Source organism: Macaca nemestrina, chromosome 9, assembly GCF_043159975.1.
Source record: "Macaca nemestrina isolate mMacNem1 chromosome 9, mMacNem.hap1, whole genome shotgun sequence".
NCBI lineage: Eukaryota > Metazoa > Chordata > Mammalia > Primates > Cercopithecidae > Macaca > Macaca nemestrina.
In genome coordinates, this window is record NC_092133.1 from 14,551,617 (window position 1) to 14,576,125 (window position 24,509).

General features: G+C 45.9%; 2 protein-coding genes across 6 annotated transcripts in view; one reads left to right on the top strand and one right to left on the bottom strand.

The window, feature by feature from the left end:
- Positions 1-9,345, top strand: part of LOC105467742 (sideroflexin 4) — a 29,060-nt gene extending 19,715 nt beyond the window's left edge. For 2 of the 3 annotated variants that reach the window (XM_011717449.2, XM_011717437.2), the window contains 2 exons: positions 1,153-1,270; positions 6,226-6,616. In XM_011717449.2, the coding sequence (XP_011715751.1) occupies positions 1,153-1,248 (96 nt within the window). In that variant the 3' untranslated portion in view covers positions 1,249-1,270; positions 6,226-6,616. Of the gene's footprint in view, positions 1-1,152; positions 1,271-6,225; positions 6,617-8,448 lie in introns of those variants that run through there. The other variant, XM_011717441.3, reaches the window with a different exon arrangement.
- A 142-nt stretch (positions 9,346-9,487) lies between these two features.
- Positions 9,488-24,509, bottom strand: part of DENND10 (DENN domain containing 10) — a 31,221-nt gene continuing 16,199 nt past the window's right edge. For 2 of the 3 annotated variants that reach the window (XM_071069047.1, XM_071069049.1), the window contains exons 6-9: positions 23,460-23,560; positions 17,217-17,324; positions 14,511-14,605; positions 9,488-10,994 (exon numbers count right to left, since the gene is read on the bottom strand). In XM_071069047.1, coding sequence (XP_070925148.1) covers positions 10,818-10,994; positions 14,511-14,605; positions 17,217-17,324; positions 23,460-23,560 — 481 coding nt within the window. In that variant the 3' untranslated portion in view covers positions 9,488-10,817. Of the gene's footprint in view, positions 10,995-11,618; positions 13,428-14,510; positions 14,606-17,216; positions 17,325-23,459; positions 23,561-24,509 lie in introns of those variants that run through there. The other variant, XM_071069048.1, reaches the window with a different exon arrangement.

Consider the following 24,509-nt stretch of genomic DNA (forward strand, 5'->3'; position numbering starts at 1 on the left):
GGCAAGGATTGCAGACCATGGCAGCTTGAACAGAAGCTCCCTTGCTGGGCGCGCCTCCCTGTCACCCTCGTGAGTGTTGGTTCCTTCTCTCCTGCCAGATTGGCTTCTTCATATTGATGAGGGACCCGTTTGCTAGTAACTCCCAGCTCATGGCCTCACAGCCTCCTGATCAGAGGTGGACTACAGCAAACCCCAGGGGAGGCACGAATGTCTTCCCCTCTGGGCAGACTCCTGGGGAAGGATTCTGTAGGCCTGAATTGGGTTGTGTGCCTGAGCTGCAGTGTGGCGAGGCTGGGATTCGCCTGCTAGGACCACACACAGAGCACATTTCCAAGAAGGAGGGATGGGATGGCGCGGTGGCTCACGCCTGTAATCCCAGCACTTTGGGAGGCTGAGGTGGGTAGATCACCTGAGGTCAGGAGGAGTTTGAGACCAGCCTAGGCAACATGGTGAAACCCTGCCTCTACTGAAAATACAAAAATTAGCCAGGCGTGGTGGCGGGCGCCTATAATCCCAGCTACCCAGGAGACTGATACAGGAGAATCGCTTGAACCCAGGAGGCAGAGGTTGCAGTGAACCAAAATTGCACCATTGTACTCCAGCCTGGGTGACAGAGGAAGACTCTCTCAAAAAAATAGAGAAAACAGGCCTTGATCTAGCTGTTCAGGTACAATAAAAAGAAAAAAGAACAGGCCCTGATCCAGCTGTTCAGGTGCACTAAAAATAAAAATTAAAAAACAAAACAAAGCAAAAAAAAACAGGCCCTGATTCAGCTGTTCAGAAAATAAGCCCTGGGCCAGGCACGGTGGCTCAAGCCTGTAATCCCAGCACTTTGGGAGGCCGAGACGGGCGGATCACGAGGTCAGGAGATCGAGACCATCCTGGCTAACATGGTGAGACCCCGTCTCTACTAAAAATACAAAAAAACTAGCCGGGCGAGGTGGCGGGCGCCTGTAGTCCCAGCTGCTCGGGAGGCTGAGGCAGGAGAATGGCGTGAACCCGGGAGGCGGAGCTTGCAGTGAGCGGAGATCCGGCCACTGCACTCCAGCCTGGGCGACAGAGCGAGACTCCGTCTCAAAAAAAAAAAAAAAAAAAAGAAAAGAAGCCCTGATAGTTTCACATCACTAGTGAGCCATGCCTTGTCTCTTACAGGACCCAGTTTTTCCTGAAAAACCCAGGGTCATTGTGGATCCTGAAACTGTCTTGTACTTTCCTGACAATGGGACTGATGGTGCCAGTTTCTTTTAGTATATTTCCACAGATTGGACAGGTAAGTGCCCCCATTCCACTTTTCTCTCAAAGTTTTTTATTTTGCGGTTATAAGAGTAAAGTAAATAAGTTATTCTTACAAATCTGCAAGGTTTATAAAAATATAAAACAAGACCAGGTGCAGTGGCTCACACTTGTAATCCCAGCACTTTGGGAGGCCAAGGTGGGAAGATTGCTTGAGCCCAGGAGTTCAAGACCTACCTAGGCAACATAGTAAGACCCTATCTTTACAAAAAAATAATACACAAATTAGCTGGGTGTGGTGATGTACACCTGTTGTCCCAGCTGCTCGGGAGACTGAGGTGGGAGGATCACCTGGGCCCAGGGTTGAGGCTGCAGTGAGCTGTGATTGCACCACTGTACTCCAGCCTGGGTGAGAGTGAGACCCTATTTCAAAAAAATAAAATAGTAAAACAAAATACAGTTGACTTTTGAACAACTTGGGGGTTAGTAGTCAAAAATCCAAGTATAACCTTTGACTCCCCGAAAACTTAACTATTAATAGCTTACTGTTGACCGGAAGGCTTACCAATAGCATACAAAGTCAAGTAACACATATTTCATATTCTATATGTGTTATATAATGTATTTCTACAATAAACTAGAGAAAATAGAATGTTATTAAGAAAATCAGGCCGGGCGCAGTGGCTGACGCCTGTAATCCCAGCACTTTGGGAGGCCGAGGCGGGTGGATCATGAGGTCAGGAGATCGAGACCATCCTGGCTAACATGGTGAAACCCTGTCTCAACTAAAAATACAAAAAAATTAGCCGAGCACGGTGGCGGGCGCCGGTAGTCCCAGCTACTTGGGAGGCTGAGGCAGGAGAATGGCTTGAACCTGGGAGGCGGAGCTTGCAGTGAGCCAAGATCGCACCACTGCACTCCAGCCTGGGCGACAAGAGAGAGACTCCGTCCAAAAAAAAAAAAAAAAAGAAAATCAGAAAATCAGGCCAGGTGCGGAGGCTCATGCCTGTAATCTTAGCACTTTGGGACGCTGAGGCGGGCAGATAACTTGAGATCAGGAGTTCAAGAGCAGCTTGGCCAGCATGGTAAATAAAACTCCAGGGCCGGGCGCGGTGGCTCACGCCTGTAATCCCAGCACTTTGGGAGGCCGAGGCGGGCGGATCACAAGGTCAGGAGATCGAGACCACGGTGAAACCCCGTCTCTACTAAAAATTACAAAAAATTAGCCGGGCGCGGTTGTGGGCGCCTGTAGTCCCAGCTACTCGGGAGGCTGAGGCAGGAGAATGGCGTGAACCCGGGAGGTGGAGCTTGCAGTGAGCCGAGATTGCGCCACTGCACTCCAGCCTGGGCTGGGCGACAGAGCGAGACTCCGTCTCAAAAAAATAAAAAATAAAAAATAAAACTCCAGCTCTACTAAAAATACAAAAATTAGCCAGGTGTGGTGGTGCCTGTAATCCCAGCTACTCAGGAGGCTGAGGCAGGAGAATCGGTTGAACCTGGGGATGTGGAGGTTGCAATGAGCCAAGATCATGACATTGTACTCCAGCCTGGGCGACAGAGTGAGACTCTGTCTCAAAAAAAAAAAAAAAAAAATCATAAGGAGGAAAAAATGTATTTACTGTTTATTACATGAAGGTGAGTCATCAGTTTCAGTAAGGATCAAGGTCTTCATCCTCGTCATCTTCATGTCGAGTAGGCTGCGGAGGAGGAAGAGGGGTTGGTCTGGCTGTCTCACAGGTGACGTAGGAGGAAGAAAATCAGTGTATAGGTGGACCTGCATTGTTCAAACCTGTATTATTCAAGGGTTAACTGTAATGATATTTATATTTAATTCTATCCCTCAATTCTCTTGGTGCAGTTTTGGGTTCTGTTTTTCTTAACACTATTTCATAAGCATTTTTTTCTGGGGCATAAAAAGAAATGTTTTAAAACTACTTAATTAAATAAATTTTAAATACTCCAAAATGTTCTCTAACTACGCCCTCTCCAATAGAACTTTCTGCAGTGATGGAAATGTTCTATAATAGATTGGTGCTGTCCAGTATGGTAGCCAAGAGCTACATGTGCTACTGAGCACTTCAGGAGAGGCTGGTGTGACTAGGGAATGGAATTGTAAATTAAGTTAAATTTTAAATTAGGTACTCTTGTGTGCTTAGTGGCTATTGGACAGCCCAGTTCTGTAGATAATTTATAATATAATTTATTATGAGTCAGACTGCCTGGACTCAGATTCCAGCTTCTCCACGACCTTGGTCAACTTGCTCCATTTTCTTATCTGTTAAAGAGAGCTGAAGATAATGGCATCTCTACCAAGGGTTGTTGCTTAGTAGGCAGCAAGGACATTTTTTTTTTTTAAGTCAGAAAGCCAGTTTTTTTAATTTCCAAAGCTCTGCCATAAATTTCTAGCAGATGTCAAGGACATTATTGATGCTAGCAGATATCAGCAATTTCTTGGCTAAATATTTTAAGTGCTTGTTTCTGTCACTATAAATATATATGTCCTCAAAAGCATATTTATGGAATGATCTTGTTCAGAATCCACATTTTATAGGTTTAGGTTTTAGGATCATTCATTCAAGCAACTTTGCCAGCACAACGTAGAAGTTTCAAATTATTTTAGATAGTTATGCTTATTACTATGCTATGGGCGAGGGGTTGGGGAGTGAGGCAGCATCTCAGAATAAAATTTCAGGCCAGGCATGGTGGCTCATGTCTGTAATCCCAACACTTTGGGAGACCAAGCTGGAAAGATTGCTTGAGGCCACGAGTTCCAGACCAGCCTGGGGAATGCAGTGAGACCCCGTTTCTACATAAAATGTTCTAAAAATTAGGTCGGGGGCTGTGGCTCATGCCTGTAATCCTAGCACTCTGGGAAGCCCAAGTGGGAGGATCACTTGAGCCGGAGTTCAAGACCAGCCAGGGCAACGTAGCAAGACCTCGTCTCTGCTGAAAATAAAAATTTGGCTGGGCACGGTGGGTCACACCTGTAATCCCAGCACTTTGGGGGGCCAAGGTAGGAGGATCACTTTAGCTCAGGGTTTGAAACCAGCCTGAACCTCATCTCTATTCTGAAAAAAATTTAAAAGAAAAAATAATAGTAATAATTAGCCAGGCATGGTGGTATGTGCCTGTAGTCCCAGCCACTCAGGCAGCTGAGGTAGGAAGATCACCTGATCTTTGGTCAAGGCTGCAATGGGGCCACAGAGTGAGACTCTGTCTCAAAAAAAAAAAATTAGTGGGGTGAAGTGGCAGACAGCTGCAGTCCCAGCTACTCAGAAGGCTGCGGTGAGAGGATCACTTGAGCCCAGGAAGGAGAGGAAGAGTTTATTCCCAGTGGAGGATGGGAAGGGCTGAATGGGCACGTGAGGCTACAAGGAACAGGCAGGATGCTGGGGGCCAGGTGGCAGGGCCTGCACAGCCAGGCCGAGGAGGTGGGCGGCAGGTGAGTCATTCAAGGTTGGAAGGGGCAGAACTCCCAGAGACCAGAGTGGAGGCAGGAAAGGGAGTCAGTTACACACATGACGCCAGATGCCAAGACTTGCTTGCTGGACTTTGAAAATATCCTGTTGGGGTCGGGCGTGGTGGCTCATGCTTGTAATCCCAGCACTTTGGGAGGCCGAGGCGGGTGGATCACGAGGTCAGGACGTTGAGACCATCCTGGTTAACACGGTGAAACCCCGTCTCTATTAAAAATTCAAAATATTAGCCAGGTGTGGTGGCGGGCTCCTGTGGTCCCACCTACTTTGGAGGTTGAGACAGGAGAATGGCATGAACCCCAGAGGTGGAGCTTGCAGTGAGCCGAGATTGTGCCACTGCACTCCAGCCTGGGCGACGGAGTGAGACTCCATCTCAAAAAAAAAAAAAAAAAGAAAATATCCTGTTGGCTCAAGGCAGGCATGGAGGTGCTTAGATGAGATAAGGAGTTACTACTAATTTTGTTGCGTATGATAATGGCATAGTGACATGACATGAGAATTGCCTTAAAATACTCAAGGGAAAAAACCCTACTGCTGGGTGTGGGAGGTGCTTGATGAAATGAGATCTGCAAATTGTTAATAGTTATTCCTGAGTGAGCACATGTGAGTTCATTACATTCTTTCCACATTTGTTTTTTGTTTGTTTGTATGTTTGAGACAGGGTTTCTCTCTGTTGCCCAAGCGGGAGGGCAGTGGTATAATCATGGCTTGCTGCAGCCTTGACTCCCAGGCTCAAGTGATCCTCTGGCCTCAGCCTCCCAAGTAGTTGGGACTACAGGAACGTACCACCACACCTGGCTTTTTTATTTTTTGTAGAGACAGGGTCCCACTGTATTGCCCAGGCTGATTGCAAACTCCCCACCTCAAGCAATCCTCCTGATCTTGGCTCACTGTAACCTCCACCTCCCAGGTTCAAGTGATTCTCGTGCCTCAGCCACCGGAGTAGCTGGGATTACAGGCACCCACCACCACGCCCGGCTAATTTGTGTATTTTTTGTAGAAATGGGGTTTCACCATGTTAGCCAGGCTGGTCTCAAGTGATCTACCTGCCTCAGCCTCCCAAAGTGTTGGGATTACAGGCATGAGCCATTGTGCCCAGCCATCTTAAAACTTTTTAATGGAAAGTTTCAATTATAAACAAATATAGAGATAAGTAAATAACAATAATAGGCCAGAGGTGGTGGTGCGCGCCTGTAATCCCAGCTACTCGGGTGGCTGAGCTACGAGAATCACTTGAACTTGGAGGGTAGAGGTTGCAGTGAGCTGAGATGGTGCCACTGTACTCCAGCCTGGGCAACAGAACAAGACTCTGTATCAAAAAAAAAAAAAAGCTTAAAAAGTTTCTTTACTACTTGGGTGATTTAAAAAAAAAATAGGCTACATTTTCTGCTATAGATTAGACATTATTGAAAAAGATAGACTGAAATGGTGGCTTTCAGAAAATGATTTTTTTAGCTTGGCTTCTAAGGCAAGAAAAACTATTAATAGAAATATTGTGAATTTAACTATTTTTCAGATACAGTGCCATAGTCATGAAGAGAAAATTCAGCCTTCAACAGAAGAAACAGAAATCTTTTATCACAGAGGGGTGTAGGCATGAGTTTCAGGTGAATTTATGTGCTTCCTGCTTGAAAACCTTCACCTCTCCAGGTTCGGTTTAGAGAACTCTGCCAGAGGTCTTCTGAGGACCCCAGAGGTGTCTGTGCTGACAAGGTGACTTAAAGTTCCACACTGAGATCACTCCCAGGCTGGCATGTCTGGGGTTTTTAAGGCTGGCTGGAGAAGACGGTGGGAGGGTGCCCCGTCTGACATCCTTGGGGTTGCTAAGGAGATGGTTGGAGTGGGGATCGGCCTGCGAAAGGATACTATGAAATCACTAATTACCTAATAAACCTGTCTCAAGTTGAGTATTTGAAGAAAGAACACAAAGAGTCCACCGTGCCCAGGACACAGGCGTCCAATGGATAGGCCATTTCAAGTGGAACACGTACCCCTGGGGCGCTGTTTATGGCCTCCGACCCCAAAAGCAATCTTGTTTCCTTACTCAGCGTCCTCCAATCTAGACGGCTGCTTAAAACCTTTGCTGCCCTCTGCCCAGTGCCTCCTTTCTCCTCTCTGGAGGCTGAGGCACGAGAATCACTTGAACCCTGGCGGCAGAGGTTGCAGTGAGTCAAGGTCGCGCCATTGCATTCCAGCCTGGGTGACAGAACTAGACTGTGTCTCAAAAAGAAATAAACTGCTTGTCACCTGCCTCATTAGAGACCGGATCTTGCTGTCACCCAGGCTGGAGTACAGTGGCACAACCATAGCTCACTGCAGCCTTGAACTCCTGGGCTCAAGGGACCCACCTGCCTCAGCCTCCTGAGTGGCTGGGACTACACGCGCCTGCAACCACGCCCGGCTGTAGCCAGACCTTAAAAGAGTTGTCGCCCTCACAGTCTCTGCCCCACCTCCAATTCTACTAAGACTGCTCTCATCCATGACCCACCTGAATGTGGCACTGCCACACTGCTGGGCACTCAGGCTGGTCACTGAGCTGCTTACTTGGCTGCATTTTGCCATATGGATGTCCCAGACACCTCAAACTCAACCCATCCAAACTTGAAAGCAGCTCTCCCTCCCAGTCTCAGGAATTGACACCACCACCTACCCAGGTGCACCAGACAGGATCACTGGAGACGCCCTCTCCCCACCTTAACCCCAGCGTATTCAGTAGACGGGGCCCAGTACATGGAGTCTGGAACCCATGTATGCCCGCTGCTACCGCCCAGCGCAGTCCAACAGCGTCCCCTGCTGGCACTGCCTGGCCCATCTCCTGCCTACTCCCTCTGGTTCACGTTCCAGCCTGCTCTTCTAAATCACACCTGCTGAACAGTTTTTTTTGTTTTGAGACGGAGACTTGCTCTGTCACTCAGGCTGGAGTGTAGAGTGCAGTGGCACGATCTTGGCTCACTGCAACCTCCACCTCCTGGGTTTCACACGCGTCCATGTGAAAAGACCACCAAACAGCCTTTATGTGAGCAATAAAGCTTTTTAATCACCTGGGTGCAGGTGGGCCGAAAAGTCAGTGAAGGGAGATAGGGGTGGGGCCGTTTTATAAGATTTGGGTAGGTAGTGGAAAATTAGTCAAAGGGGGTTGTTCTCTGGCAGCGGTGGGGGTCACAAGGTGCTCAGTGGGGGTGCTTTTGAGCCAGGATGAGCCAGGAGAAGGAATTTCACAAGGTAATGTCATCAGTTAAGGCAGGAACAGGCCATTATCACTTGTTTTGTGATTCTTCAGTTACTTCAGACCATCTGGATGAATACATGCAGGCTTGGGCTCAGAGGCCCGACACTGGGTTCAAGTGATTCTTGTGCCTCAGCCTCCTGAGTAGCTGGGACTACAGGTGTGCACCAGCCACCATATTCAGCTAATTTTTGTTTGTTTTTAGTAGAGATGGGGTTTCACCCTGTTGGCCAGGCTGTCATCTGTCCTCGTGATCCACCCGCTTTGGCCCCTCAAAGTGCTGGGATTACAGGCATGAGCACCGCACCCGGCCTGAAAAGCCTTAAATGGCCTCCCAGTGCGTCAGGATCAAGCCCACATTCCTCACCACAGCAAGCCTTTCCCATACTCATATCCTGCCACTCCCTCCCCTCCCTCTAGACCCTTCAGGTCCTCACATGGGCTGTGGTCTCTTCTCCAGACCTTCACACAGCTGTTTCCTCTGGTCTGAGTAGATGTCTTCTTATGCTTCAGGTCTGACTTTGACATCGATCACTCCCTCTGAGAGGCCTTCCAGGATTGACAGCACTGAACTGGGTCCCCATCTGTGTGCTCCGATACCACTCTGTTTCACACATCACGCCTAGCACTAGCCGCACGACAGCAGCCTGTTTGCTGACCCTATTCCCCAAGCGGACTGCGCAGCACCGCGAGAGCAGGGACTGCTGCCCATAAGGGTAGCCCAAAATACAACACAGGCATGGCCCAGAGTAGGTACCTCAACATTTGAGTATTGGACTAACGTTTTCAATGCACCCTACCCCAAATTACCAAAGAATTATCTGTGGTTTTGTTTCCCCAAGGCCAGAATGACGGTTAATTTCCAAATCTGGTGAGGAGAGTTTCACAACAGCCTAAAAGGACAAAATCAGTAAATGGCTCAGTCTGACCACAGGCTGACACTAACCAAAATTAAAGTTAGAGAACAAGATGGGCAACAGCTGCAGGTGGAGGCTTAACCACTACCAGATGAGAGAAATGTGAAGGCACCTTCCAAGGACAGGAGACTGAAGTTACAGAGGCAGCTCCAGGAAGGCGAGTGGAGGAGGGCTAGGGCGGGAGGAAAGGGTGTGTGGCGAGGGACGGCTTGAACTTTTTTTTTTTTTGAGACCGAGTCTCATTTTGTTGCCCCGGCTGGAGTGCAATGGTGCAATCTCGGCTCACTGCAACCTCCGCCTCCCAGGTTCAGGCAATTCTCCTGCCTCAGCCTCCTGAGTAGCTGGGATTACAGGCACCTGCCACCACACCCAGCTAATTTTTGTACTTTTAGTAGAGACGGGGTTTCACCACGTTGGCCAGGCTATTCTCAAACTCAATCTCAGGTGATCCGCCTACCTCGGCGTCCCAAAGTGCTGGGATTACAGGCATGAGCCACTGCGCCCTTGGCCATCTTGAACTTTCAGACAGGTCTTTTAATAATTCCCTAGTGCCCTCACAGTTTTTTTTCTCCGTTTTCTTTGGAATGAGCAGAATTAGAGAAAGAGGGGACAATTCGTCACCCACCTAAAAGTAGTTGAATATCAAAAATTTCCATTTTATTTCTGCATCATAAATTTATAATTTTAACAACTTTGATCATTAGCTAATATAGTAATACAAAAAAATGAGGAAAAAGATATTAGTACTTTTCATTTCCATAAAGTGCAGATTTAATTTTCAATTATTTGCCTTAGTAAACATCGTCTTATTTCAGGTCCTCCCCTGCCCTCACTCAAAAAGGGAGGGTGTTTAATTTTTATTTAATATGTAATACCAAGAAAAAAAAGATCAAATAATGTTTTTTGCAAACATGTTTCCAGGTAAGATTTCCAAGGACATCAGTACTGAGTGAAAGTAATCCCTTACAATCAACATGAATGACACACTAACAAGCACGTAATTGAGGCCTCCATGCTGATTTGGCAATGTTAAGGTCTCCAGTTGTGAAAAAGGTACATAAATGAATACAAACAGTTGGCTTGACATGTGGCCAAATTACTTTCACCAAAGTTGTTGGAAGCCTTTCTCTGGTTTTGGCCCCTGTAGGAAGTTAATCTCATATTCCCTTAGCAATAATATAAGGTCACTGTTTCAGTCCTACACACTGTTATATTCAATGGGCTTCTTAGTTTACCACATAAGGACTGGCACCTTTTTCAAAAGAATATTGCTAACAGGGTTAAATGAGTGCTAATGGCTGAACGTTTGCCAAATGCTTACATCTGTGATAGTATAAATCTGGATTATTAAAGTTGTCTACTCAAGTATAAAATATATGCAAAACTCTCATAATATAGGCAAAATGTTCAAAAGCCGGGAAAAACCTTTTTGTTTGTTTTTTTAACTTTTACAAGAAAGTGCAACTGCAGGCTCTCTTGAATGATCTTCTAGACAGTTCTGCAGAAAACTTAGCAGTTGGGCTCAGAAAGTAGAGTTCCTCAGGAGGAATTAAAGTTCTTCCTAGAATACAAAGGGACATTTCAGGCAGCTTTCTGAAAGTAAACCATTCGCTTATGACTACACAGTGAGAAACTGGAATGTGTAATAATGAAGGCTTTCGCATTTGTCATAATGTGCTTTTTTTCTCTTACCCCAGGACCTCTAGCTGTTTTGTAATGTTATATAAAGTAGTAACAGCACTTTGTCCAGCACTGACAGCAGGCAGGAAACTAATCAGCTAGGAGAAAATCAGAAGTATGTTCATGTGTTTCATTGTTTTTCAGGTCAAATCTCAATACCTGCAAATAAATCATTAAAAATATATAACAGTTTCTCTGTTATTTTCAGGACTTTATGTAGTTAATGGATAATCAGAGTGAAAGAGGGCTTTCTATCAGTCATCAGTGATACATTCTGTCACACAGTCAGATTTTCAGCATTTGTTCGGCTGCTGCTAGATGATAAAGGAAGTTTTCTGTTGCTGGTGGAAATCGTTTTTGCTTTAGTGCCTCCAAATTAAGGACTCTCTTTTCTCCATCAGCCGAAACTTCTGAAAATGGTGCTAGGTTGGTAAAGATTTCTCTTGTTTTTAGAGCAATATCCTTTAATAGAACAGGAAAATATACAACATGTTAGTATCCGAAATTTGAATATTTACTCTGTAGAATTCTTCCTGCTATTTTTTTCAGACTGTCTATAAACTATGAAAAATGAGCTCGGCATGGTGGCTCATGCCTGTAATTCCAGCACTTTGGGAGACCGTGGCAGGAGGATGGCTTGAGTCAGAAGTTAGAGGCTGCAGTGAGCCATGATTGCACCACTGCACTCCAGCCTGGACAACCCTGTCTCCAAAATGAACAACAAAAAAGGTAACTCCTTTTTTTGTTGTTTTGGAGACAGGGTCTTGCTCTGTTACTCAGGTTGGAGTGCAGTGGTGCAATCATGGCTCACTGCAGCCTCGACTTCCCAGGCTCAACTGATCTACCCACCTCAGCCTCCTGAGTAGCTAGGACTACAGGCTTGCGCCACCACACCCAGCTAATTTTTTAATACTTTTTGTAGAGATGGGGTTTTACCATGTTGCCCAGGCTGGTCTCAAACCCCTGGGCTCAAGCGATCTGCCCACCTCAGCCTCCCAAACTGCTGGGATTATAGATCTGAGCCATTGCACCTGGCCTGATAATTCTTTTTAAAGAAAAAAATTAGGAAAAATGAAACAAATTAACTTAGAAAAATCATATTTTTATTATTTGTTTTTTTTACCATTTTAGCCATTTTCTGAGTGTATAATTCAGTGGCATTAAGTACATTTGCAACGATGCATAACCATCATCCGTATTTCCAGCACTTTTCACCATCACAAACAGAAACTCTGTACCCATTAAATAACCGCATTTCCCCTCGCTTAGCCCTGGTAACCTCTGCTTTCTAACTCTGTGAATTTGTCTGCTCTAGATAGCTCATATACGTGGAATCATACAACGTTTACCCTTCAGTGTCTGGCTTACTTCATTAGCATGTTTTCAAGGTTCATCCATGTTATAGCATGTATCAGAATTCTATTCCTTTTTTCGCCCCCCAACAAAAACCACATTCAAAACATTCCATTCCTTTTTCAGCTGAGTAATATTCTACTGTATATAAAGACTACATTTTGTTTGCCCAGTCATCTGCTGAAGGACACTAGGTTGCTTCTGCCACCTTTTAAAGGCTACTGTGAGTAACACTGCTATGGATATTTCCATACAAGTACAGTCATGCACGACATAATGACGTTTTGGTCAACCAGGGACCACATATACAATGGTAGTCTCATAAGATGATAATGCTATATTTTTACTGTATTGTTTCTTTTTCTTTTTCTTTTTTTTTGTTTGAGATGGAGTTTCGCTCTTGTTGCCCAGCCTGGAGTGCAATGGCACAATCTCGGCTCACTGCAACCCCCCACCTCCCGGGTTCGAGCAATTCTCCTGTCTTGGCTTCCCAAGTAGCTGGGATTACAGGTGCCCACTACCACACCCGGCTAAGTTTTGTATTTTTGGTAGAGACAGGGTTTTGCCATGTTGGCCAGGCTGGTCTCGAACTCCTGACCTCAGGTGATCCACCCACCTCGGCCTCCCAAAGTGCTGGGATTACATGCATGAGCCATCAGGCCCGGCCAAGTCCCTGCTTTCAATTATTTTGGGTATATACCCAGCAACAGCATTGCCAAATCATATGGTAACTCGATGTTTAACTTTTTGAGAAATGCTGCTACTGTTTTTTGAAGGAATCTCTTCCCAAAAGTCCTTGTCTGCCTGGGATAAGTAACCCAGCACCTGCCACGCAGGCTTTATTCCTTTTGGGTGGCTGAGGACTCACTAAAGCGCTCATTAAAATCATGTCTTCTGGCCAGGCATGGTGGGTCATGCCTGTAATCCCAGCACTTTGGGAGGCCGAGGCGGGCGGAGCACTGGCTCCAGTCAGGAGTTCAAGATCAGCCTGGTCAACGTGGTGAAACCCCATCTCTATTAGAAATACAAGATTAGTCACATGCGGTGCCAGGCACCTGTAATCCTGGTGCCTGCTACTTGGGAGGCTGAGGCAGGAGAATCATTTGAACCTGCGTGGTGGAGGCTGCAGTGAGCCAAGATTGCACCACTGCACTCCACCCTGGGTGACAGTGAAACTCAATGAAGAAAAAAAGTTAAAAAATCATGTCTTCTTTCTTGTTTGCTGACATCATTAATTCATGCATATATTTTTGAACCCTCACAGCATTCCCAGCACTTTCACTTGCCCTCCCCAAGGTCACATATATTATACTAAGTCATCTAGGTAGCACTTTTAGTCTGTGAACAACACAGTAATGCAAAACTCAAGTTCACATATGTTGCCGATATTGTAAGAGTATGTCTTTACTCTAATGCTGGGGGTTAGGTGGGCAGTGAGGATTCACATGGTAGGAAGGCAGCAGCCCCAGAGTCTCCAGTGTTCAGGTCCTCAGGGCAAGATCAGCCCACTCTTCCTGCTCACAGCTGGCCAGGCCATCAGCACTGCAGAGAAATGGCCCCTCTCATCTTTCTGCTGACACGTCACCTCCTTAGAGAGCTGGCCTACCCCTCCCCCAGTATTCTCCACCTCAACCCCTTCTGTCACAGCACCTATCATGGGTTGTAATTATCTTGTCATTCATTATTTTCTGTGCATCTACTCCACTGAAGTACAGGCTCCATGAGGGCAGGGATTTGCTCACCACTGCATCCCCACTGCCAGTGCAATGCCTGACAAACAGAGCTCAAGAAACACTGAGTAAATGAATGGATAAATGGAGAAGGCGCCAGGTTGGGCCGAATGAGTATAGCCTGCATATCAGAGGTGCCCCTGTGCCCCCAGGGAGGACAGGTGCAGACAGAGACAGTCCTTTTGGGCCCTCCAGCCCCAGGTTATGAGTCAGGCATCTAGATGAGGCAACACTGGAAGTTTATCCTTCAGGAGAGGAGCAAGGAGCTGGGAACAGGCCAAATGCAAGGATGCAGGCCACTATGTAGAAAGTACAAGAAATAAAACCCATTTGCCATTCCAGTTGGGCAAGGGCAGAGCAGGTGTCCACTGGTCCACATGGACTCTGGTCCACGTGCCAGGTAGACCCCAGCAAGGAGCTGGCTCTGTGGCATGTGGCAACAGTCACTAAGTGGGACAGGAGTCTGACTGCATTTCTGTTGTCCTGGAGACACGCAAAGCCAAATTTTGACAATCTATCTAGTTCCCCATGTTCAGCAACAACCTCCCCTTTATAATTTGTTCCTCCAGGGAAATCCTCCTAGGAAGAGAGAACGCACTGGCTGGCCCAGAAAAGCCTTCCAGACCACTCGGGAGTTACATTTCTGTTTGCCAACGGTCGGCGTCAGCACCAGCCCCAGTGTATACCTGCCCTCGAGCCCGGTAACTAACTAGATCAGGCCAGCCTGCACCTGCTTGTCCATCATCGCTGTGGCCATCTGCAAACCCTCCTCTAAGCACCTGCCCGCTGGCCTCTCCCACAGCCCCCCCACTCTGCTGATGTGCACACCTCTGCCACACACCACCCAGCGGCACCGGGTCAGGACTTCCAGTAAGTCAGAAGGTGAGGGAGTTACCTGTATCACCTGGCTGTCTGATTTCTCTGGATCTTCTGCAGACTGAACAATTAGCTGACCCATTTCTTTGTGCAGTTTGCCCATTGCCATGGCCTCTGGTGAGATCAAGAAGGTGAATATTTAGAAATTGACATAATAAAAACTAATCATGCCACCTATCTGAAAACTTGAAAGACCACACTGAGGAAATTTTCAAACAGCAGCTGACAACCTCCCACATGTCCATTTTTTCACTAGCCACAAATATGACAACATGCTGGGAGGAAAGGCATAATATAATCGTGATTTATACTTCTTGGCCAACATAAAAACACATCACACCAAACCAGATTTCCCCTTCACACCCACCTGACCAGAACTTTTATTTTTCTTCCCAAAGCATAATGAACAATTCTGACTACAACTAAATTGTGACTATAAGCCAAGAGCCTGACCTTCTAGTCCAGCTCTTTTCAGTTAAGAAATTTATCTTTTTGGTGGGAATATTGTGAAAGAGGAGTTTCCTGTCAGTTCTGCAGAAGACAGCTGGGCACTCAGTTCGTTTAGGTTCTTAGAAATGAGCAAAGGAGGCCACCTAAGTTAGCTTGGTTACAAACACTGCTACTGAGGAGCTTAACAGAAACTTGTTTGTCACTTCAAGAGACAAACTCCATTCAAACGGTGCTGATTAGGATGAGCCCATTTTATAGAAACAGAGCAACACAGGGCAGCAGGGAGATGGCCACTCTTTCTGGTCCTAACGCTTCAGCTGCTTAAGTGGCCCGGGCCACAGCCAGTTTTCTTTCACTTTCGCTTTGCAAAAGGCAGTTATTTCCTAAAGATCTGAACCCACAGTTTGAATTTTTCACCATGAGTGTGCATTATGTTTGCAATTTTACAATGAATTAAAGGAAAGTCAGTTATGGTTCTATTAATTTGAAGTTGTTCAATAAAACCTCACATAATTGAATCTAACAATTTCCAATTCAATTCCCAATCAGTCAGCATTCAGCTGTCCCCACTTTTAGGAGAAAGATAAGTGACAAAACAAAGCTGTTAGCAGTAATCCCATCTAAAACCACTACCTGAGTAGTGCTCTGGGCTCAACACACATTTAAGCCAATCTTTTCTACTTTATGTAGCTGTAATTTGGGACAATTTAAAATGTCTAAGAATGCCACTCTAACACTAGTACACCCTTTCCTGATCCTTAGCTCTAAGAACAGTTTCATTCCCTTGTGCTTACCGAGACGTGCTTCAAAAAGATTTTCCATACTGGAGTCACATTTAACCCTGTGTAGTGATAAACGTCTACATATTCTTTGATACGCCTTTCTTCAAGAGTTGGAGACTTACTCCTTTCTCCTTAAATGTTGACTAAACTTAGTGATTTGCTTCTAACAAATAGCATATGGAGGAAGTAATGATGTGACTATCAATGTCTTTATCAAGACAAGATTATAAAACGCACTGTGGCTTCCTTCTCTCTCTTGGGTCACTCACTCTTGAGGGAGCCAGCTGTCATACTGTAAGAACTCTCAAGCAGCCCTATGGAGAGGCCCATGGCAGGAGGAACTGAGACCTCCTGCCAACAGACATGCACGTTGAAAGCGGGTGTTCTTGCCCCAGTGGAGCCTTCAGATGACTGTGGCTCAGGGATATCGTGACTGAAACTTCCTGAGCCAAAACTACCTCTAGATAAGCCATTCCTGATTCACCAAAACTGTGAGATAAATATTTGTTGTTTTAGAACATGATGGCTCACACCTGTAATCCCAGCACTTTGAGAGGCTGAGGTCAGTGGATCACTTGAGGTTAGGAGTTCAAGACCAGCCTGGCTGACATGGTGAAACCCTGTCTCAACTAAAAATACAAAAATTAGGCCAGGCGCAGTGGCTCACGCCTGTAATCCCAGCACTTTGAGAGGCCGAGGCGGGCAGATCACGAGGTCAGGAGCTCAAGACCAGCCTGACCAACATGGTGAAACCCCATCCCCACTAAAAATACAAAATTAGCTGGGCGCGGTGGTGGGCGCCTGTAATCCCAGCTACTTGGGAAGCTGAGGCAGGAGAATCACTTGAACCTGGGAGGCGGAGGTTGCAGTGAGCCAAGACTGTGCCATTGCACTCCAGCCTGGGCAACAGAGTAAGACTCCAACTTGAAAAAAAAAAAAATTAGCCAAGCATGGTGGTGCACGCCTGTAAACCCAACTGCTCGGGAGTCTGAGACATGAGAATCACCTGAATCCGGGAGGCATAGGCTGCAGCGAGCCAAAATCAGGCCACTGCACTCCAGCCTGGGTGACAGAGCGAGATTCCACCTCAAAAAAAAAAAAAAAAAAAAAGAAGAAAGGAATATTTGTTGCTTTAAACCACCAAGTTCTGTATGACTCAGAGACATTTCAAAATTAAGAAAATAAACCGCTAAGTTCTGAAGTAATTTGTTACGTGGCAATAGATAATACACCTTGTTTAAACACAAAAGTGGTGAAACAAGATGAACAGACTATTTAACTTCTTAGCATATACTTTGCTTTGTAAGCACCTGGGATGTTCTGCTCATATGTCTATGTCTGCAGGAATAAATGTGTTCTAGACACGGAAATATCCATCTTCAGCAGAGTGGGTAAGCCAGCCCTCAAATACTGGTTTTAGAGAATCAGCCTAAAAATGTACAACTGTTTGGCTTATATCTTGTATCAAGAACAGAACAGAACAGAGAACAAACCTTTTGCAAGGGGAGCAATGGTAATCTCACTCTCTGCCAGATTCACAAACACATCATAGAGGTCTGGTCTGTTGCTCACCTCCAAGTCTACAAATCCAGCGATGTAACCTGCATCATAAACATGACCAACCTTACTGGAGTAGGAAGAAATACGGTGAACCCATCAAAAGCATCTTTCACTGCTTTATTCATTTGGGAACATTAGCTGCACCCTGTGGCAGTTACTTAGACTACATTATTATCAGTTGCCTGAAGAAATTCACACAACTCCAAATATTCCAAAATCATCCGTCAGTGTCAAAGACAAGACTGAAGTAGGGCATTTACTTTCCAATCATTGCTCTTGGGGTCAAGAATGATAGCTGGGGCAGAAGGCAGCAAGGAATCTCTTGACTGATGTTCCCCCTTCAGGTCTTTGCCTTCAGGAAATCAATGCCAAATGCCTGGGTTCTCAGGGTAAAAATGGCATCATCTTTAAGGATTCAAGGCAAATCAGGAATTAGCAGACCTCTGGGATTGGTGTTAGAACAATGATTCCCAGATTTTTTTGATTTCACAGAGCAATACAATTACCAAAAAAAAAAAAACCAAAAAAAATTATCTGAGGAGTGACTGGTATGGTTTGGATCTGTGTTCCCACCCAAATCTCATGTCGAACTGTAATCCTCAATGTTGGAGGTGGGGCCGGCTGAGAGGTGACTAGATCATGGGGGTGATTTCTCATGAATGGTTTAGCACCATCCCCTTAGTGTGGTTCTCATGATTGAGTTCTCACAAGATCTGGTTTAAAAGTATACAGCACCTTCCCCCACCTTCCTCCTGCTCCAACCATGTAAGACGTGCCTGCTTCCCCTTCACCCTCTGCCATGATTGTAAGTTTCCTGAGGCTTCCACAGAAGCTGAAGCCACTATGCTTCCTGTACAGTCTGCAGAACCATGTGCCAATTCAACTGCTTTTCTTTATAAATTACCTAGTATCAGTTATCTTTTTTTTTTTTTTTTTTGAGACAGAGTCTCACTCTGTAACCCAGGCCAGAGTATAGTAGCATGATCTTGGCTCACTGTAACCTCCACCTCCAGGGTTCAAGTGATTCTCCTGCCTCAGCCTCCTGAGTAGCTGGTACTACAGGCATGTGCCACCACGTCTGGCTAATTTTTGTATTTTGAGTAGAGATGGGGTTTCACCATATTAGCTAGGTTGGTCTCAAACTCCTGACCTCGTGATCCACCTGCCTCAGCTTTCCAAAGTGCTGGGATTACAGGCGAGCCACCGCACCCGGCCTTTTTGTTCATTCGTTTTTGAAACAGAGTCTCTCTGTTGTCCAGGCTGGAGAGCAGTGGCGCAATCTTGGCTCACTGCAACCTCCACCTCCTGGGTTTAAGCAATTCTCCTGTCTCAGCCTCCTGAGTAGCTGGGACTACAGGCATATGCCACCACGCCCGGCTAAGTTTTGTATGTTTAGTAAAGACAGGGTTTCACCATATTGGTCAGGCTGGTCTTGAACTCGTGACCTCAGGTGATCCACCCACCTCGGCCTCCCAAAGTGCTGGGATTACAGGTGTGAGCCACCATGCCCGGCCTTAAGTTATTTATAGCAGTGCAAGAACACACTAATACAAGGACCAATTTATCATTCCTAGAGTTTTACTTTAGAAAACAACAGGTGGGGGCAGTGGCTCACGCCTGTAATCCCAGCACTTTGGAAAGTCGAGGTGGGAGGATCACTTGAGGCCAGGAGTTTGAGACCGTCCTGCCAACATGATGAAACCCTGTCTCTACTAAAAATACAAAAATTAGCTGGTGGCCAGGAGCGGTGGCTGATGCCTGTAATCCTAGCACTTTGGGAGGCTGAGGCGGGTGGACTGCTTGAGCTCAGGAGTTCCAGGCCTGCCTGGGCAACATGGTGAAACCCGAAACCCCATCTCTACTAAAAAAAAAAAAAAATATATATATATAAAATTAGCTGGGCATGGTGGCATATGCCTATAGTCCCTGTTACTCGGGAGGCTGAGGCACGAGAATCGCTTGAATCTGGGAGGTGGAAGTTGCAGTGAGCCAAGATCACGTCACTGCACCCCAGCCTGGGTGACAGAGCAAGACTCTGTCTCAAAAAGTAAAATAAAATAAAATAATTAACAAAACAACAAAAACAAAACCTACTACTGAGAGCCAGACCCAGGCCCACCCATGAATGAGAAAATGTGACAGATGACAAGTAATATTACTCATTACTGAAAAAAAAAAAAAGAGATTATTCAATAAATGTCCTGGTCCAAGTGGTTATCTATAGGGTAAAAAAGTTCAGTCAGATCCCAAACTCACACACTACACAAAAATTATTCCAGATAAATTAATAACTTAACTGGGAAATAAAAAACATTAAAAAATTTTGGGCCAGGCACAGTAGCTCACACCTATAATCTCAGCACTTTGGGAGGCCAAGGCGGGTGGACTGTTTGAGCTCAAAAGTTTGAGACCAGCCAGGGCAACATGGTAAAACCTTATCTCTACAAAAAAAAAAAAATATATACAAAAATTAGCCAGGCACGGTGGCACATGCCTGTAGTCCCAGCTACTTGGGAGGCTGGGGTAGAAGGATGGCTTAAGCCCAGGAGGTGGAGGTTGCAGTGAGCTGAGATTGAGCCACTGCACTCCAGCCTGGGCAACAGAGCAAGACCCTGTCTTAAAAAAAAAAAAAAAAAAAGAAAAGAAAAAGAGAACGAAAAATTTTCCTAAGAAAATGGCCGGGCACAGTGGCTCATGCCTATAATCCCAGATTCCAGGAATTCGAGACAAGCCTGGGCAATAAAGCAAGACCTTGTATCTAAAAAAAAAATACAGATGGCTGGGCGCGGTGGCTCATGCCTGTAATCCCAGAACTTTGGGAGGCCAAGGCAGGTGGATCATCTGAGGTCAGGAGTTCGAGACCAGCTTGACCAATATGGTGAACCCCTGTCTCTACTAAAAATACAAAAATTATCCAGGCGTGGTGGTGGGTGCCTCTAGTCCCAGCTACTCAGGAGGCTGAGACAGGAGAATTGCTTGAACCAGGGAAGTGGAGTTTGCAGTGAGCTGAGATCGTGCCACTGTACTACGGCCTAGATAACAAAGCGAGACTTCGTCTCAAAAAAAGACAGGCAATAACAAACGATGGCAAGGATGTAGAGAAAAAGAACTCTTGTACACTGTTGGTGGGAATGTAAATTAGTACAGTCACTATGGAGAACTTGTATGGAAATTCCTCAAAAAACTAAAAATAGAACTACCATATGATCCAGCAATCCCACTACTGGGTATTTACCCCCAAAAAAGTAAATCAGTGTATCAAAGAGATACCACCACTCCCATGTTCATTGCAGCACTGTTCATAACTGCCAAGATTTGGAATCCAACCAAGTGTCCATCAGCAGATGAATGGAAAAGAAAATGTGGTACATACACACAGTGGAATATTATACAGCCATAAAAAGGAATGAAATTCTGTCATTTGCAACAACATGGATGAAATTGGAGGCATCAATGTTAAGTAAAAGAAGCAAGGGCAGAAAGACAAATTTTGCATGTTCTCACTTATTTGTGGGAGCTAAAAATTAAAACAATGGAACTCAGGGAGATAGAAAGTAGAATGGTGGGTACCAGAGGTTAGGAAGGGTAGTGGGGAGAGGAGGAAAATTTGGGATGGTTAGTGGATACAAAAATATAGTTAGAATGAATAAGACCTAGTATTTGATAGCACAATAGGGTGACTACAGTGAATAATTTATTGTATATTTAAAAATAACTAGAAGTTGGCTGGGCACAGTGGCTCACACCTGTAATCCCAACAGTTTGGGAAGCTGAGGCAGGTGGATCACCTGAGGTCAGAAGTTTGAGACCAGCCTGGCCAACATGGTAAAACCCCATCTCTATTCTCTAACAAAAATACAAAAAAAGTAGCCGGGCATGGTGTGCACACCTGTAATCCCAGCAGCTGAGGCAGGAGAATCGCTTGAACCTGGGAGGTGGAGGCTGTAGTATGCTGAGATTGTGCCACTGCACTCCAACCTGGGCAACAGAGTGAGACTCCAACTCAAAAAAAAAACTAGAAGTGGAATCACAACGTTCCTAAAACAAAGAAATCATAAATGCTTGAGGTGATGGATACTGCAATTACCCTGATGTAATCATTATATACATTGTAGGCCTGTATCAGAACATCACATGTACCCCATAAATACATATACCTATTATATACCCATAATAATTAAAAAGTTAAGATGAAAAAAAAAGTCACTGGTAAACTTTTTTTTTTTTTTTTTTTTTTTTTGAGACGGAGTCTCGCTCTGTCGCCCAGGCTGGAGTGCAGTGGCCGGATCTCAGCTCACTGCAAGCTCCGCCTCCCGGGTTCACGCCATTCTCCTGCCTCAGCCTCCCGAGTAGCTGGGACTACAGGCGCCCGCCACCTCGCCCGGCTAGTTTTTTGTATTTTTTAGTAGAGACGGGGTTTCACCGTGTTAGCCAGGATAGTCTCGATCTCCTGACCTCGTGATCCACCCGTCTCGGCCTCCCAAAGTGCTGGGATTACAGGCTTGAGCCACCGCGCCCGGCCGGTAAACTTTTAAGACTAGAACTTTACAAGTTCTGCTGGGCACAATGGCTCATGCAATCCAGGCACTTTGGGAGGCCGAGGCAGGAGGATCACCTAAGGTAAGGAATTTCAGACCAGCCTGGCCAACATGGAGAAACCTTGTCTCTACTAAAAATATAAAAATTAGCTGCGCATGGTGGCAGGTGCCTGTAATCCCAGCTACTAGGGAGGCTAAGGCAGGCGAATTGCTTGAACCCAGGAGGTGGAGGTTGCAGTGAGCCGAGATCACACCGTTGCACTCCACCCTGGGCAAAAAGAACAAAACTCCATCTCAAGAGAAAAAAAAAAGAACAAGTATAATTTAAAAAATTTAAAAGACGGGGTCTCCTGTGTTGCCCAGGCTGGTCTGGAACTCCCGGGCTCAGGCGATCACCCCATCTCGGCCTCCCAAAGTGCTGGGATTACAGGTGTGAGGCACTGTGCCCAGCCAAAAACAGGCTGCATTTTGATGATGGCTGAACAACAATGTGAATGTACTTAATGCCACTGAACTCTATGTTTAAAAATGGTTAAAAAGGTAAATGGAGCTGTGCGTGGTGGCTGACGCCTGTAATCCCAACAGTGTGGGAGGCCAAGATGGGCAGATCGCTTGAGTTCAGGAGTTCAAGACCAGCTTGAGCAACATAGGAAGACCCGGTCTCAAAAAAAAAAAGTATATCTTTTTTTTTTCTGGAGACAAGAGTCTCGCTCTGTCGCCCTAGCTGGGGTGCAGCAGCTCAATCTTGGCTCACTGCGACCTCCATCTCCTGGATTGAAGCGATTCTTGTGCCTCAGCCTCCCAAGTAGCTGGGACTACCCATCACCAAGCCTGGCTAATTTTTTTTTTTTGTATTTTAATAGAGATGTGGTTTTACCGCATTGGTTAGGGTGGTCTCAAACTCCTGAGCTCAGGCAATCCACTTGCCTCAGCCTCCTAAAGTGCTAGGGTTACAGGTATGAGGCACCGCGCCCGGCCAAGAAAAGGTAAATTCTACATGCATTTTACCAAAAAAAAAATTTTTTTTTTTGAGACGGAGTTTCACTCTTGTTGCCCAGGCTGGAGTGCAGTGGCGTGATCTCGGCTCACCACAACCTCCGCCTCCTGGGTTCAAGCGTTTCTCCTGCCTCAGCCTCCCAAGTAGTTGGGATTACAGGCATGCACCACCATGCCCGGCTAATTTTTTGTATTTTTAGTAGAGACTGGGTTTCTCCATGCTGGTCAGGCTGGTCTTGAACTCCTGACCTCAGGTGATCCACCCACCTTGGCCTTCCAAAGTGCTGGGATTACAGGCGTGAGCTACCGCGCCCGGCCACAATTTTTTTTTAAACTAAAAAAAAAAAAAAAAAAAAATGTAAGGGCAAAAAATTGATTGCATGTGCCAAAGAAATAATAAAGGATCAGTATTCCACTTAGGAATGCACAAAATAAAAACAAGTGGAATAAAATTAGCGGGGCATGGTGGCGCATGCCTGTAATCCCAGCTACTTGGGAGGCTAAGGCAGAAGAATCGAAGGCAGAGGTTGCGGTGAGCTGAGATTATGCCATTGCACTCCATCCTGGGCAACAAGAGTGAAACTCCGTCTCAGGAAGAAAAAAAAAGTGAAACAGTTCCTCCCCTGGGATCCTCTTGTCTACCTGTGCACATCTGCAGGGCTTCCAGCTCGTCGGCATTGAGGTGCATGTAAGAGTGAAGGATGGTCCAGTCCTGTCGGTGCCACACCAGGGCAGGCAGAGTCCTGGGGAATCAAGGCAAGAACTCAAGTTGTTGCTGGTCCACACCTTAAAGACTCAGCCTGCCCCTTCTCCTCTTCCTGAGGAGGAAATGAAGAGGGTAGAGTTTATAGCTAATCAGGGACAGAGGTGAGACCAAGTCCCAAATGTGTTAACCTCTGGGCTTCAAATTAAAGCAATGCAATGTTTTATTATTTATTTATTTTTTTGAGACAGAGTTTCACTTGTCACCCAGCCTGGAGTGCAATGGCGCGATTTTGGCTCACCGCAACCTCCACCTCCGGGGTTCAAGTGATTCTCCTGCCTCACCTCCCAAGTAGCTGGGACTATAGGTGCCTGCCACCACGCCCGGTTAATTTCTGTATTTTTAGTGGAGATGGGGTTTCACCATGTTGGCCAGGCTGATCTTGAACTGACCTCAGGTGACCCGCCTGCCTTGGCCTCCCAAAGTGCTAGGATTACAGGCGTGAGCCACTGCACCCATCCTCTATGCAATGTTTTAAACTCTGCTCTTGGGGATCAGATCAGCTACAGAAAGCTCAAGGTGAAATTTCAAAAGATCCCTGTGGTAGCAAGGAGTGATGCTTCTAAGGTTTTCCTCTGAACATCCCACTCTGGAGACTGCCATGGAAAGGGAGTCTGAAGGTAAAATTCAAAGTTACCTCTGCAAGCAAGAAATTTTCTGGAAGTCTCCTGTTTATATTTAAAATTCTAGTAAAACTTGCAAACCACGTGTGTTTGTTTTCCTATAACACAGGTTTCTTTGAAAAAAACTTATGGTAGAATAATGACTGCAACAAGATGTATCAAATTTATCTGTGGCTTCATGAACCCCCGGTGCCCTGCTAAATATGTCAGAAGCTATGACCGGTCCAGTTTGAGTAGCATACGTAGAGGGGGAAAAGGTGATGGGATAGAAAATACAGGCTTTTGGACCCAGAGAGGGCAGGGTAA